Source organism: Sturnira hondurensis, unplaced genomic scaffold (assembly GCF_014824575.4).
Source record: "Sturnira hondurensis isolate 20B ecotype Veracruz unplaced genomic scaffold, ASM1482457v3 Scaffold0014432, whole genome shotgun sequence".
In the NCBI taxonomy this organism is placed as follows: domain Eukaryota; kingdom Metazoa; phylum Chordata; class Mammalia; order Chiroptera; family Phyllostomidae; genus Sturnira; species Sturnira hondurensis.
Window position 1 is genome coordinate 3,523,110 of NW_028087063.1, and position 16,082 is coordinate 3,539,191.

Below are 16,082 nucleotides of genomic sequence, written 5' to 3' on the forward strand. Positions count from 1 at the left end.
ACAATCCAGGAAGCACAGAGAGTCCCAAACAAGATGAACCCAAAGAGGATCGTATCAAGATACATCATAATTAAAGTGTCAAAGAATAAAGACAGAGAGAATTTTAGAAGCAGCAAGCAAAAATCAGTTAGTTACTTATGAGGGAGCTCTCATACCATCAGCTGATTTCTCAACAGAAACTTTGCAGGTCAGAAGGGATTGACAAGAAATATTCGAAGTGATAAAAACCAAGGGCTTTCAACCAAGATTACTCTACCCAGAAAAGCTATCATTTTTAATCTGAGTACATATACAGAGCTTCCCAGGCAAGAAAAAGCTAAAGGAGTCCATCACCCCCAAACTAGTATTACATGAAATATTAAGAGGTCTTCTTTAAGAAGAAAAAGAAAAAGATAAAAAGCATGAACAATAGCCCTGACCAGTGTGGTTCAGTTGCTTGGACGTTGACTTGCAAAGTGAAAGGTTGCCAGTTTGATTCCTGGTCAGGGATATGCCTGGTTGTGGGTTTGACACCAGCTGAGGTTTGTGCAAGAGGCAACAAATCAATGTTTCTCTCAGTCCCTTTCTCCCTCCTTTCCCCACTCTCTAAAAATAAGTAAAATCTTTTAAAAATATGAACAATAAAGGGGCAACAGATACACATCTATCAAGAACTGAATCTAAAAAAAAACAAAGTAAATGAACAAACAGAACAGAAACAAAGTCATAGATACAGAGAATATTTTAGCGGTTGCCAGATGGGAGTGGATTGGTGGGTGAACAGGGTGAAGGGATTAAGAAGTATAAATCGGTTGTTTCATAACAGTCATGGGGATGTAAAGTACAGCATAGGGAATATAGTCACTAATACTCTAATAACTATGTATGGTGTCAGATGGGTACAAGATTCATCAGGATGACCACTTAATAAGTTATGTAATGTATATTATTGAGGTATGTACCTGAAACTAATATATATTGTATGTCAACTGTAATTAAAAAATAAAAAATGATTAACAAAGTTGAAATTTAGATAGTCACCTATAATGTGGTAGTAGCTACTATTATGTGTCCAGAGCTACTGGACAGCAGAGCTGAGTTTAGTGAACATTTCACCACTTGCATGGTGGTCTGGCGAACCAAGCAGTATAGTTCCTAGAAGATAACCTAGTCTAGTGAGAAAAACAGGGGATCTCTACCAGTCCTCATGTGTCCTTTATGCAAATTTTTAAAAATGCAGTGTTAGGCAGATGCCGCTGAGAGCATAAGGCCTAATTAATGGCAGCCTCCACCAGACACCCATGGACAGTGAATGAGGAGCCATAATATGCAATGACCCTGAGAAAGGTACATGCTTTGCAACCTGGTAAACTTGGCTTCAAATTGGGACACTTCCTCTCATTGAATATACATTTATTGAGCACCTGTTCTAGACATTAGTGTTTCAGAAGTTTCACACACAGTCTTTGCCCTAAGAAGCCAAAAAAGAGTTAGAGAATACACAAATCAAACATGTAAACAAATTAATAATAATATAGCTAACAGCACTAAGACAATAAAACCGATTAATGTGATCTAGAATAGTTCACTCCTTCTCATCATCCCCAAAGACCTTGGAGAAGGGCCTCCAAGCAATGGAAATGGCAGCTACAAGAGGCCTAGGGTAGGAATGATGGCAGCTGTTTAAGGGGCAGAGAGGAGCCCGGGGGGCTGCAGGGGAGGAAACGAGGAAAGCAGATGTATGAGGTGAGATCACGGAAGGAGGCTGGAGCCGGAGCAAAGGGGCCTTGTAGGCCAATTGGAAGGTACTGGGAAGGCAGCCAGAATGATATTCTAATATATAAATCAAGTCATTTCATCACCTGAGTAAATTCCTTCACAGTCAACTAGTAGCTATATGACCTTGGACAAGTTATTTGTCATCTGAGTTTGGTTTCTTCATGTATAAAGATATAATTCTACCTGCTTTATGTGACACATGAAGATTGAGGTAACATGAGAAAAGCATAATGTCTGATGCACAAACCATAGCAATAATTTAACAACTTGCATATAATATGGAAAATAAGTAGAGTGAAGGAAATAAAATATTTAAAGACAGAAGTCTCAAGATTCAACAGCATTTACCCCTGAGAGTAATGTCTCTGCAGTGAGATTATGTACAAGTGAGGCAATTTGGGGTCTTAGTATCCAGATGATTTGGATATCAACTAATGCCAGGGCTCAGAGAAGTCATCTCTCACATTAGTCATTATGCTTTCATCTTAGAGAATTGCTTTCACTGAGGTCACTTACGAGCAATGTTATATATTCTTTTAGGAAGAAATTACTAATATCTAGAATTTATTGACAACTTCAAAATAATATTGAACTAAGTTAGCTCCATGTATTTTATTCTGGTCTTTTATTAAATTCCACTTCTTAGTGCAATTCAAAGTCAAAGATCCATAAAGAAACTTGCTGACTTTCTGTGTAAGAAATAATGCAAAATGGAAACACGTACTTCGCTTGCTCTAAATCTGACAAACCAGAGATGCAATTTGAATCACTGAGGAAACTCCTTCAGTGATCAGGGTCCTTCCAAGCACATACAAGGGCCAACATGTCTTTCTCCCTGAACTTCTAGGGCACTTTCTCCTTTTCTTTAATATGAGAAGATATGCAGGCTGACACACCAAAGAAAAATGTGTGGTCAAGCTACCAGTGCGAAATTGCAGATGCATTACTTTGTTCTTCTCTTCCAGTTGCTCTTTCAGTCCTTCAATTTGCTGAATGAAGGTGCTCTTCTCCTTGGAAAGCTGGTTGATCAGAGCCTGCTTTTCTTCCAGCCTCCTTAGGAACTCATCTACACAAAGATTTCACAAGTAAGTTAACCATGCTGTTCTTCATATACTGCCTCCCCAACTTGTTGAATTTAAGAGCAACCAGAATGACTCCTACCACATATACATCATATTGAGAAAGGGTTTAAGAGTCTAGTTATTAGCAAAACTATGACAACGATTCTTTCCAGGGCTCACAAGAGAACCCTAATTTAAAAAAAAAATATATATATATATGTATATATTTTAGTAGTAAGTATGAGTCAATAACAGATATTAGCTACCACTTGCTAAGAATTTTTTATTCATTAGGCATTTTCTGTATATTATCTAGTTTAACTCTCATAACTCCTTGATAATATAGGTATTATTACCCATTTTTCAAAGAAAGCAACAAGGCAGCTTACTTACGTGTGGTCGAGACACATGCATAGCCAGTAATTGGTGGAGGTACATCCAAATTGAGTTTTTAACCCTGCAGAACGTTCTTCTATGCCATTCCCCTTGTTTATTATGTGTAGCTCTACCGATTTGTGACTACCCGGTTTTTTTAGATAATTACACTTGTTTGCATCATTTGTAAAATGAGAATAACAATAAAAGATTGTTAATGAAAATTAAATAAGTGTGAATGTATTTTCCAGATCAACTGCTAAATATTAGAAATAGTCATTAAACAATAGAGAATGTGACCATAGAGGGGGAAATTCTATTACGCTCTAGTCTACACTCCGTGATTAGCTTATTTTATCAATAATAGGACAGAAATACTGTTGTTATTAGAAGTGGTCCTAAAAGCTGAGCCAATCCTGGGCAAAGGCAGTTGCTTCCTCAGTGCAATTAGAGCAACAATAAAGTTCCCGATATCTGTGACCCCAACCCCTCTTACTACAAACAAATTCTAAAACTCTTAACATTGAAGGAAGCACCTGTATAGGCTGAAGTAGGAACTCTGAAACTTTTTAGTCTCAGGGACACTTGACATGGTTAAAAATTATTGTGGACCCCAATGAGATTTTGTTAATGTGAGTTTTATGTTGATAGGTAGTGTATCAGAATTTAAAATATGCATTAGTTGGTTTTAAAATAATAATAAATATCTTAATGCTGAGTTAACATGTCAATGTAACAACCTTTTTAGAAGAAAAGCTATTCTCCACAACCCCAGAAAAAAAGAAAAAATGACATTATTTTACATTAAAAAAAATCTCTGGCTTAATAAAAGACAGCTGGAATCTCATATCCGCTTCTGAATTCAATCTATTGCAATATACTCTTTTTGTTGCAGTATATGAAGAAAATCCAGCCTGTCACAGATACGTAATTAGAAAAGAGGGATGTACAGCCATAGTCTTTTCACATAATTTTGACCATTATTTGCTATTACATCAAAATCCAACAAACAGAAATTTCTTATGGGGTTAGTTGCATAAAATAAACTAAATATACTTTATTTAGTATGAAATAAACCAAATCTTTTTTTTTTTACTGGTATACTAAATTCATTGATCCATGTTAAATGTTTAGTTGCTCTTTTGCCCACACATTATTCTGTAACATCATGCCATGGTGATCTGCAAAAATCTGTGTTCACTGAATTATGCAGACCTTCCAATTGGCATATTTCATTACATAATATAAAAAAATCATTTTCCAGTGTCACCTCTGGTGTCATCAGGAAAGTCTTTAAGACTTGAAAGACATGAAGCTCATAACGACGCATACATTTTCCAAAACCTAAGTTTTGCCCCAAAGCTCCAATTGTATTGCAACAAATATTGTCAGTTACTTCCTTGACGTGACAGGCTCACTTTATTTTTGAGAAGTATTTGCTAAGTATCTAAGTCTGAATTAGCACAGTGTATTTGTCAATCATTCTTTCAAGGAACTGTGATGCCCTCTGAAAAAACTGCTAGTTCAACTCAGAACTCAATCTACATGCCGCCCTTCAATATGAACCAGAAATGCTTTATGCATACTTCTGGTTGTACACACAGAACACTAAGGAGATGTGCATTCAGGGTCAAAATGGGAGAAAATCATTAACCTCAAAGCCCCCTGAGAGGGCTTTGACAATCACTGGGAGTCTGTGGACCGAACTTTGAGAATCTCCGGGTGGAAACATCATACTTAAAAGGATTCTGAAGAAATGCCAATCCATGAGGGGTTGAGACTAATATATCACATCTGTTGCAGACCCAGAACTCATTAACATCACTTCATTGATCACATTTACTATTGGTCTCCCCCAGGCATGAGAAAAATACTTTGATGGTAGTAGCAAAGGAGCACCAGAAAAAACCTGGAACAAAGACCCAGCAAGGAGAGAGGGGTTTTGCACAGACGTATATAGTACCTCCAATTTAGTTCACACGAAAGCCAAATGTAAAGATGAGTATGAAAGGAAGAAAAAGGTTCTGCATCCTAAGCAGAATTAGCATCTCAGACCCACGTTCACTTCACTTACCTGCCAATTTTCTTATCAAAAAGTGAGTAGAAAATTAATGGCAATAATTAGGGGGAAGTAGGCAATGCCTATCAAAACAAGTTTTATACAAAACTTCCTTTGGAGCCAGATACACAGGGATTCTCCAGCCTTGTCTCTGGACTGTGGAGTCCACACCAGAGACTACATTCTAAGTGGCACAGAAGATCAAGTTCAGAGTTTTGTAGCAGGGCCAGGAGCCATACGCTCTGTTGCCAGCATAGGAAGAATCCTATTCAGTGTCCCTGCTAGAACCCAAAATACCTTTCTCCTCTAGATTTCCAGGTGCGTAGTTTTGACTCTGGATTTAGCATCTAGAATCAGAAGTATCCACTGGCAAAGGATGTTACACAGTCTAAACGGTCTCCATTTTTGTTCTAAAGTGAGTGCCTCTGGGCATCAGGCACATATTGTTTATTTTCATTGGCCTAGAAATTCTATCTCTGGAAATATATTACTAAAATAATTACAGTTACAGACAAACTTCTAGTCACATGCTGTTCATAGCAGAGAAACAAGTTACAGGGAAAGGTTAAGTAAACTACAGTCTCTCTACTTGATGGATTAAAAGAAACTGTAATAGTCCTGACCAGGTAGCTGAGTTGCTTAGAATGTCATCCCAGTATGCCAAGGTTGCAAGTTCATAGATCAGGGCACATACAAGAGTCAACAAATGACTGTATAAATAAGCAGAACAACAACAAATCAATATCTCTTTCTCTCTCCCACAAATCAATAAATATTTATTTCTTCTTTTAAAAATATAAAAAATAGCCTTGGCTGGCGTAGCTCAGTGGATTGAGCACGGGCCTTCGAACCACACGATCGCGGTTCGATTCCCAGTCAGGGCACATGCTTGGGTTGCAGGCCCGTTCCCAGCAGGGGACTCACAAGAGGCAACTATACATTGATACTTCTCTCCTCCTCTTCCTCTCTAAATATGAATAAATAAAATCTTTTGTCTACGGCCATACCACCCTGAACGCGCCCGATCTCGTCTGATCTCAGAAGCTAAAAATATAAAAAATAAAAGCCATTATAAATGGCTGAGATACAAAAAAAAAGCTTATGACAAATTAAGAAAGAAAAAACCAATTAAATTGTGTGAACAAAAAAGGGGCCACACACCACACCTGACAAGCTCAGGGGAGGCTTGCAGGGTGGGTCCTACAAACTCAGTAACCCCATAGGCTGATCTGAACATGAAAATTTCTAATTAAAAGTGAGTCTGGCTGGTAGCTGTGGCCTAGGTCTATAGCTTCCTTGACAAAGGTCACTATTTACCTTAAGTGAGCCCGTGCATTGTCTTTTTGCACCTAAGATAACATACCTTTGAAATGTCAGAGTAATTGCCTTTCCCTGACCCTTCAAGGCACAACCACTAAAGTGCCAGACCACAGAATTCCTCGTTGTTATCGGGTTGCCCGCATGCCGTCTCTGCCTGCTGTAAATGTTAATTAGCATACCCACCAACGTAAAAGAAGCATGTGTCTATTAGGCTTTTTCTCCAACCCTCACTTTGCTTTCTCCTGCCCTCTTAATCTATAGCCAATGGATCCCATATAACCTTCCTCACATCTCCTCCTTTTATTCTAATGTATAAAATGAGCTGTAAAACTGCCTTTCTCCAGAGCATTTTCTCAATCAGTTGAGATGTTGCTTCCTGGAAATTGTTAGTATTTTGGTCATATAAACTTATGAAATTCGCTGTAGGTTTGGACATTTCTTACACCAACATTTGACCCATGTAAAAGGTTAGATTAAATGCAAAAATGGACACACACGACTCTCAGTATTGGTTGATAGTAAACCGTGGGACATTTTTTCTATTTTTAATTTATTAAACATTTGTGGGGCAGAAAAAAGGAGCTGGCATTACTCTAGATAATTGACACATATCAGTGAACAAAATAGACACCCACCTTCCCTCACAAAGCTTACAGTGTGGCAGATGGAGACAGTCAAATAATCATATTTATTATTATGCCAAGTGTGTAGTTTGTTTTAAGGTATGAAATACTATGAAAAAAGAAGCACATGGAAAAAGCAGGTTAAGTGTGCTCACATGTCACCTTCCCAATAAGGCCTATCCTAACTTCCCCCAGGTGTCTGACTACCTCTCATTTTCAAGTCTCACTGAAAGAATAGGGGATTTCAGACAGAAGGAATAGCTAGGGCAAGATTCTGGGTGGGAATGTGCTTGGTGCATTCAAAGCAAAAGCAAAGAGGTCAAGGTGGTCAAGGCCAAATGAGAGAAGGAAAAGTAGCAGCAGATNTCTATAGCTTCCTTGACAAAGGTCACTATTTACCTTAAGTGAGCCCGTGCATTGTCTTTTTGCACCTAAGAGAACATACCTTTGAAATGTCAGAGTAATTGCCTTTCCCTGACCCTTCAAGGCACAACCACTAAAGTGCCAGACCACAGAACTCCTCGTTGTTATCGGGTTGCCCGCATGCCATCTCTGCCTGCTGTAAATGTTAATTGGCATACCCACCAACGTAAAAGAAGCATGTGTCTATTAGGCTTTTTCTCCAACCCTCACTTTGCTTTCTCCTGCCCTCTTAATCTATAGCCAATGGATCCCATGTAACCTTCCTCACATCTCCTCCTTTTATTCTAATGTATAAAATGAGCTGTAAAACTGCCTTTCTCCAGAGCATTTTCTCAATCTGTTGAGATGTTGCTTCCTGGAAATTGTTAGTATTTTGGTCATATAAACTTATGAAATTCGCTGTAGGTTTGGACATTTCTTACACCAACATTTGACCCATGTAAAAGGTTAGATTAAATGCAAAAATGGACACACACGACTCTCAGTATTGGTTGATAGTAAACCGTGGGACATTTTTTCTATTTTTAATTTATTAAACATTTGTGGGGCAGAAAAAAGGAGCTGGCATTACTCTAGATAATTGACACATATCAGTGAACAAAATAGACACCCACCTTCCCTCACAAAGCTTACAGTGTGGCAGATGGAGACAGTCAAATAATCATATTTATTATTATGCCAAGTGTGTAGTTTGTTTTAAGGTATGAAATACTATGAAAAAAGAAGCACATGGAAAAAGCAGGTTAAGTGTGCTCACATGTCACCTTCCCAATAAGGCCTATCCTAACTTCCCCCAGGTGTCTGACTACCTCTCATTTTCAAGTCTCACTGAAAGAATAGGGGATTTCAGACAGAAGGAATAGCTAGGGCAAGATTCTGGGTGGGAATGTGCTTGGTGCATTCAAAGCAAAAGCAAAGAGGTCAAGGTGGTCAAGGCCAAATGAGAGAAGGAAAAGTAGCAGCAGATGTCAGCGAGATAATCAGGGGCCCAGTTGTGGCCCTTGTGGTCCATTGTACAGACTATGGCTTTTAGTGAGTGTGGAAAAAAAAGTGTGGATTCATTGTTAAAAATGAGAAAAAGTGACTATTTTAATGAAGTAGACCTTATAAAACATGTCTTGTAGGTGGTCAGCGACTACCATCTTTTGAACTTACGTACTTCAGCCAACTGCTCATTGCTTTTCCCTTCCATGGAAGAGAGCTAGGCAGGGCCTCCCAAAGCGGCTCAGAGGTATCCCTTCCCAGACAAGGGCATGTCTGCAGGCAGGACTGCATAAGAAGCCTCATTCTTCCCCTAGAATCTTCAAATGCCCACTCAAGGCTCAGTAGTTGGCTCATCATCTCAACTGTCTCCACTGCCCCCCACTTCAGTATGCTGTGATTTAGGTTCAGTCACAGTGAAGCAGTATGTTTACTTACTGTTCTCACTTTGTAGCTTTGTCTTCTGTGCTGTCAGGGCATTTGCCAATTGAGTCACTTCCTCTAGTTTTACATTTGCTTCATTCAAGCGCTCTTTATACAGACTACAGAGCTTCTCAGCATTAGCCTAGAAGTTGAGAAAAAAGGGTTGGACATGCTCATGTAATCCCTTGCTGACCCTGGCCAAGTGGATCAGCTGGAACACCATCCTGTACATTTAAAAGGTTGAGAACTCAGTCCCCACAGGGCATATACCTAAATTCTGTGTTTGACCCTCTATCAGGGTGTATATGGGAGGCAACAGATCAATGTTTCTCTCTCACAATGTTTCTCTTTCTCTCTGCTTTCTTCTCTCTCTAAAATTAATAAACATACCCTCAGGTGAGGATGTAAAAAAAAAAGAATCCATGCTGAATTAGCTGCACTGAAAGTGGGGAGAAAGAAGAAGAAGAAAGGGGAGGGAGGGGAGAAAGGGGAAGGAAAGGGAGGGGAGGGAGGGGAAGAAAAGGGGGGAGGGGGGAAGGAAAGGGAGGGGAGGTTCCTGGGACCCTTGTGCTCTTTTCTGCCCTGAAAACCACAACTAGCATTGAGAAGCCACATCTAATTTAAGCAAGCACAATAAACTCAGGGTCTGGGCTTCTAAGAAGCCCAAACTTCTCAGACTATAGGTCTCAATAGATAAACTCAACTCTCTGGGTATCAGACCCCCTCCAGAATTCTTAGTTCTTCTGGAAGGAAATATACCAAATACTGATGAAGTACAGGATCATTTCTCAAAATTATATTACTGGGTTGGCCAAAAGTCTGTTATATTTTTTCCATAAAATAAGACACATTTTTTTTCATTTCATGAATAATTTTATTGATTTGGATATTTTGAGTATATCGGCTACCTCCTGCTATTGGTTCCTAGTGGGTGAAAGCCAGGGGTGCTGCTAAATATCTTCCAATGCATAAGACAGCCCACAGCAAAGAATTGTTTGGTAAAAATGTGAATAGTACCAAGTAACTCTGCAAGCCACTGATGTTCAGTCAGTCACAGCACCTCCTCCATATACCGCACAAATCTTTTTTTGCATTTCAGTTGTGTTTTTACCTTTCTTGAAATAATAAAGCATAAATACGTCAAAAATATAATGTATTTTCCTTCCATTTTCAATACTAAAATGGCCACACAAAAACTCACCAATTTTGATGTTTTTTAAATGCATGCTGATATGACAACTCTCACAATACAATCTAACCAAATTGTTTCAGATGAAGTTAAAGACAACTACTGTATTTTGCCACATGTAATGTGTACTTTTTTTGCCCAAATTTTTTGAGGGAAAAATAAGGATGTGCATTGTACATCAGTAGTACTAATTCCATATCTATATGACTGTTTTAAATTCTTTTATTTATACTTATACATTAGAAGTGTAGCTCTAGAAAGCAATAATATCTGTATGTAGAATATAATAATAGGAAAAACAAGCATCAAAATATAAATTAAAAATGGTATTACAATTTTTTAAAAAAGATTTTCTTCCTGAAACTTTAGGCCCAAAACATGGGTGTGCATTATACATGGCAAAATTTGGTAAGTGCTACTAGAACCATCATACAGAAAAAACATAATGGACTTTTTGGCCAACCCAATATATATTTAACAATCTTTCTCTCCCACTAGAATTTAAGTACCATCAGAAGGTTCTATTTGATCACAGATATACCTCCAGTACCTAGAATAGTTCCAAGCACATACTGAAAGCTCAGAAAGCAAGGGGGTAGGTGTAGGAGATTCGGGGGCCGAGGGGAGAGGGAATGGAGGGAAAAGGAAGGACAGCCAGAGGGTGACCAGGCAGGATGGGAGCAAATAGATAGACGGAAGTGGCGATTTCTTAATAATGGAAATTCGAATGGTCAAAGCATCTGCGCCCTCCTGATCATGAAGGCTGTAGGCGCAGGATAACTCTATTGGGTTTATACTTCAATTCCAAACTGCAACTTCTCAGAACTGGTTTTTCATGCTTGGAAAAAGAGATATGTCCTTCCACCTTTGCAATTCTACCTGGTCTCGGTAACCAGTCTAACACTGGCTTTTGCTATGCTCTGGAAAGTAGCGCTAGTGACTTTGAAACCCAATATTCTTAAGGACAAGAGCTGCCAAATGTAAGGTGGTGTTATGCTCCTTACCTAGCTTTAATTTGTATTCTTATCATTCTTATGGTCAAACCTGGTAGAATGACATTGGTGGTCCTACAGATCCATAGTTCCATCAATTTTACATAGCTGTTTCTGTGTTTTGGTCTTTACATGTATTAAATACCAATCCATACACCCACCCCATGGACTTTTGTCTCTACAAAGAAAGAGTGCTGTGGACATGGCAGAGTAAGAAGACATCACACCAAAGGCATTTCAGAAAATGGTGAATCTGGCAGTAAATCTAATAGTCTCAATGTTAACCTAATTTTTATGACATAGCAATGGCCAAGGGCCAGGAACACTTAAAAGATGATGTCAGGTTTGGTCCTCAGGGACACTCTGAATCAGTAAATGTCCTGGAGCTCTCCAGCTGGAGTCTACACTGTGTTGAATGCTGTTCTGTTTGAGCTCCTACTCCTGACTATTCTAAACTTCCTCTGAAAGACCACTTGATTATATCTCCTTGTACCTCCAAGACCAGATGTACTGCTTGACACAAACTAGACACTTTATAAATGCCGGAGACACTCAAATTATTGCAGACTTTAGCGAGTGTTTGGCCAATCATACCTACTAGAGTTTACTTAGAGGTCAAAGTCAAGCTCTCCTTATAAACCCTAACCCCCAGTTTATTTTTTAACTTGGTCAGGATATTATCCACAGGTTAGCAAACAAGTGAAGACCCAACTCAGGCGTATGCCCATTTGGAAGCTAACGAGGAAAGTGATGTAGTGTTAGCTCACAGATGTGCCACAGCACACCCAGGCTTGGTGGTAGTTGTGAAACCACACCTGGCAGATATTCTATGACAGCTTGTCATACGATGCCACCAGCATCATATCAGTCAGAGCACTGATGTTAAAGGCCAGGCACATTTGATTACCCAGACCCTCCAATGCTACTGAATGAAAACTATACTAGTGATAAATGTAACAGTGTGTAGATGGTCTGGGTATGTCGAATATGTTTCAAATATGGCATGTTGAATGTCTTTCTTATTTATGAAAATTAGCACACTCATTGTTTTTTCCTCATGATATTCCTCAAGAGTTCAGATTGACTCTCTTTTATAAATGAGAAAAAAGGGTTAGAGAGGCTAAATACCTTGCCCAAATCACACAGCTAGTAAAGGTTATAATTAGGATTTGAAATGATAACTGCCTGTGCAGGTAACACTAGATTTTATTTGTTGCATGAGTTAGTAAAAACAAAGGACGCTGATGTCCTATTTGTCTCAATTGTCATGAATCCAAAGTCCCAGAGGAAGCTAGATAAAAATATGATGACTGTTAGTCATGTTTGTTTTCTATTGTCTCCAGTAATAAATGACCCATTATTAATAAATGTCCCATCCTGGGCCAGGAGGGACACATCCATGTATGAGACATGGCACTTCTGTTTATGGTCCTAAATATGCTATGCCAGGCAGCTGTTTGCTGGGGGTGAAAGAACAGAAATCTGTGTAAGACAACTTAGTCAATGATGTGTGGAAATTGCAAGCAAAGGAGCCAGAGTATCCCCAGTTTTCAGGAGACACCTGTGTGGTAGAGCCCAGCTGGGCTGTGCAAGTCTGCAGAGAAGGCAGCCACCTGGGCAGACAGAAAAGGCACTGGCCTCAGGCATAGTTTCAGTGGAAGACATCCATGGACACTGCTAAACATTATTGCAGCATTTTTAATTTTCAAAGTATTTTAATACACAGGACCTTCAAAGGTAGTGAGACTGGTGTTGTACCTTCAAAGGAACTTCACATTTAAGCATAAGGATAGACACTTAAGTTTGACAAGGAGAGAAGAAGTTAATGGAAAAATGCACATTCATCTTATAGCTGGTTCTTAAAATGCATAAAAATGCTGCCTCCCAGAAATGCAGGAACCAATACAAATTCAAAATAATCAAAGTAATTGTGAGATTGCTCATAACTTCTAAATTTCCCTGGGCCTCTCTGTGAACATAATATGCTTTTGAAAATGCTTCCATTTCCAATGTACCATTGAGTATTAGCATTTCTGGCATTACAATTCAGGAAAGATGAAGTAAACAATTCAAGAAAAAGTTCAGCATAATGTATATGCCTGTGAAAGTGAATAGAATGCATTTATCCAACCAACAAATGTTTAAGGCCACAGCAGGATGTGGTGACCCACAGACACACATGGGATTCAGAGTTGAGGCCCATGTATGACATATAACTGTGTGACCTTGGACAAATTACTGAACCTATGAGCCAAAGAATGCCCAAAATTCTGTGTAATTTTCACATGTGTAAAAGTGAATGCTAGAAATTGAGTGCACAGATTATGCAAAGCATGCAGTAAACACGAATAAAATAAGGCCTAGCTTCTATCTTGGATATACTTTCTATTTAAGCAACGTTAAAAGGCTATAATGCAGCAATACAAGAAGGGCCCTAAAAGTGCTAGAAGAATTCAGAAACAGACAAATCTTAATGTGGGAAGTTGAAATGGATCATTCCAGGGAGCAGGTTAGTTTGGAAATGGCAAGAGTTCTCAGATCACTTTTAGGTAGAGACATGATTCAGTAAAGCCAAGTCTAGGAATATTAATATGGATACTTTATAGAATGAATTAGAAAAAAGAAGACCAGAAGCAAAAAAGGTAATTTAGGAAACCACCACAATAGTCCAGTTGAAAGGTAATGAAAGTGCTACATGTTCATGGGAGTGGACTGGAAAGCTATAAACCTGCGAAGAATGGACCTGCTGCAAGAATTGACTGGAAAGCAAAGAAAAGGAGAGCAAACAAGGGATCAAGCACAGGCTTAGAGCCCTGGATGATGGGCAGAAATGTCCGGGACACACCAGCTGCAGGAGAAGATGATAAGTTTGGTTTTAGAAATGCTGGTATGAGAAAAAGAAATCTCTACTCATCTTTGAAGGAACAATTTAAGAGAAGGCTTTTAAGAAAAGTAGAGTCTTGGCTGGTGTGGCTCACTTGGTTGGAGTATTGTCCTGTAAGCCCAAAATTCGCGGGTTTGATTCCCAGTCAGGATATATGATGCTTAGGTTGCAGGTTTGGGGAACGTACAAGAGGGAACTGATCAATGTTCCTCTCTCACACTGATGCTCCTCTATCTTTCCTTCCCTTCCCCAATCTCAAAAAAGACGATAAAAAACAGTTGAGGAAATAAAAGACATTGCTGGCGTTAAAGGAGTGAAGAGGTAGGGAGGTATATTCCTGCCTGAGGAAGCTAGTCTCCAAAGTGGGCCCCCCAGTGAGCCATACCCTCTGGCAGTCATACCCTTGTGTAGGCCTCTGGCTCTGTGATGTGTAACTAATGGGAGTCACAAAGAGTCACTGCACTGTAAGTTTACCTTAGAAGAATCTTTGCAGCTTCTGCCCTGGTCTCTTGGAATACATACTTGGTCTCAGTGCCTTGAGTTGCCATGAGAGAAGTCCATATCCTCTGTGGCTGCTCTGCTGTGAGGAGGCCCAGGCTTGCCCTGTGGTGAGGGCGTATGGAAAGAGACTCAGCCCCAGCTGTTCTAGCTATCCTAGCCCAGGAGCCCGATGCCCAAGGGAACAAAAAGTCAGATAACTATAGTCTCAACCCCTATCTAAGCTAAGCCTATATCAATCATCAGAACCAGGAAAGGTGATAGTAAATTGTTGTTTTAAGCTACAAGGTTCAGGAATGATTTGTTATACAGCAATAGGTAAATAGAATACTATTCTTTAGTCAAGGAGAGACATTAAGGCAGATATAGACAGCCTTTGCTTTCTTCTCAAAATTCAATCATTAGTACCTAAAGAAAAGTCTTTTTTATTTCAGTTTTTAAAGAATAAGTGAATAATAATTATGTCAAAGAATATTTTATTCTTTGGGACAAGAAGAAAAGAAGTGGATGAGTGAAAAGAAAAATATAATGTAAGGGGAAAAGAGAAGTTTTACTAAATAGTCTTCATCTTATCAGTTAGGGTCTTACTTATCAAGAAAAAAGATTCAAAAAGGCAGGATTGGAATCTGAGGAAGGATTTTGTTTTAAAAATAAAACAAAGTTTAAGAATAAGAACTGAGAAGCAATGAGATTCTAAAGGAATTTGGAAAGTATAAAATTCATGCCTAATTAATATGGATTTACGGTGAACCTATCAACAGTTTCATGATTGCGTGACTTCCTCTGGAACTGTGTAGAAGCAGAGTGTCCCTGAGGGCAAACAAGAGACACAGGCGAGTACGGAGAGAATAAGGTCCTCTAGGACCTCACTTGATCTGGGGAAGGCAAATGAGGCCTACACGGCATGGAGAGAGCATGCTCCCATTGCTGAGTGAGAGACAGAATGAAATACAGAGCACACAAGAGACAGCGAGAGAGAGGGCCCATCCCCAGTAGATTTATATTGCAAGGTAATTGGGGGTGGAGTGGCAGGAGCAATGAAGAGAAAGAGCAAAGGTGGGCAGTGGGAGTCAGGGTCATTGAGCTTCTTTTTCCTGAATGTGGTCTTTGAAGGGAATTAATGCTAAACATGTTAGGAGCCACTCAATATTTCTAAAGAAATTCTATTGTACATTTTTCTGCCCACGGTCCATGAAGATCAAGCTTCACTGTTGGTTTGCCTCTTTCCCAGTGCCTTTACAAATTTTTCTCACAAGGAAAACTTCCTCTGTTTGACCTAAAACAAGTCTCCTCCCAACTGCCAGAAGGTAGAGTGGTCGTTACCTGTGATCTGATGCTAGACATTTGAGATGAGAGCTTGCAATGTATACATTAGCAGGTTCAGTGAAGAAAAAAGCAGTCATAAAACTTTCTTTCAGTCCTGGCCAGTTAAAGAGATGCCAGAGGACATGAGAGAGAAAAAGTTTTTTTCTCTTGGCAAAGCCGTTTGCGTCCAC

The 16,082-nt window shown here is 39.2% G+C and overlaps 1 protein-coding gene across 1 annotated transcript in view; it reads right to left on the minus strand.

Moving 5' to 3' along the window:
• MYH15 (myosin heavy chain 15) overlaps window positions 1-16,082 on the minus strand; it is a 138,391-nt gene that overhangs the window by 46,176 nt on the left and 76,133 nt on the right. Inside the window, exons 28-29 of the mRNA XM_037063352.1 lie at window positions 9,039-9,165; window positions 2,706-2,824 (exon numbers count right to left, since the gene is read on the minus strand). Coding sequence (XP_036919247.1) covers window positions 2,706-2,824; window positions 9,039-9,165 — 246 coding nt within the window. The remainder of the gene's footprint in view (window positions 1-2,705; window positions 2,825-9,038; window positions 9,166-16,082) is intronic.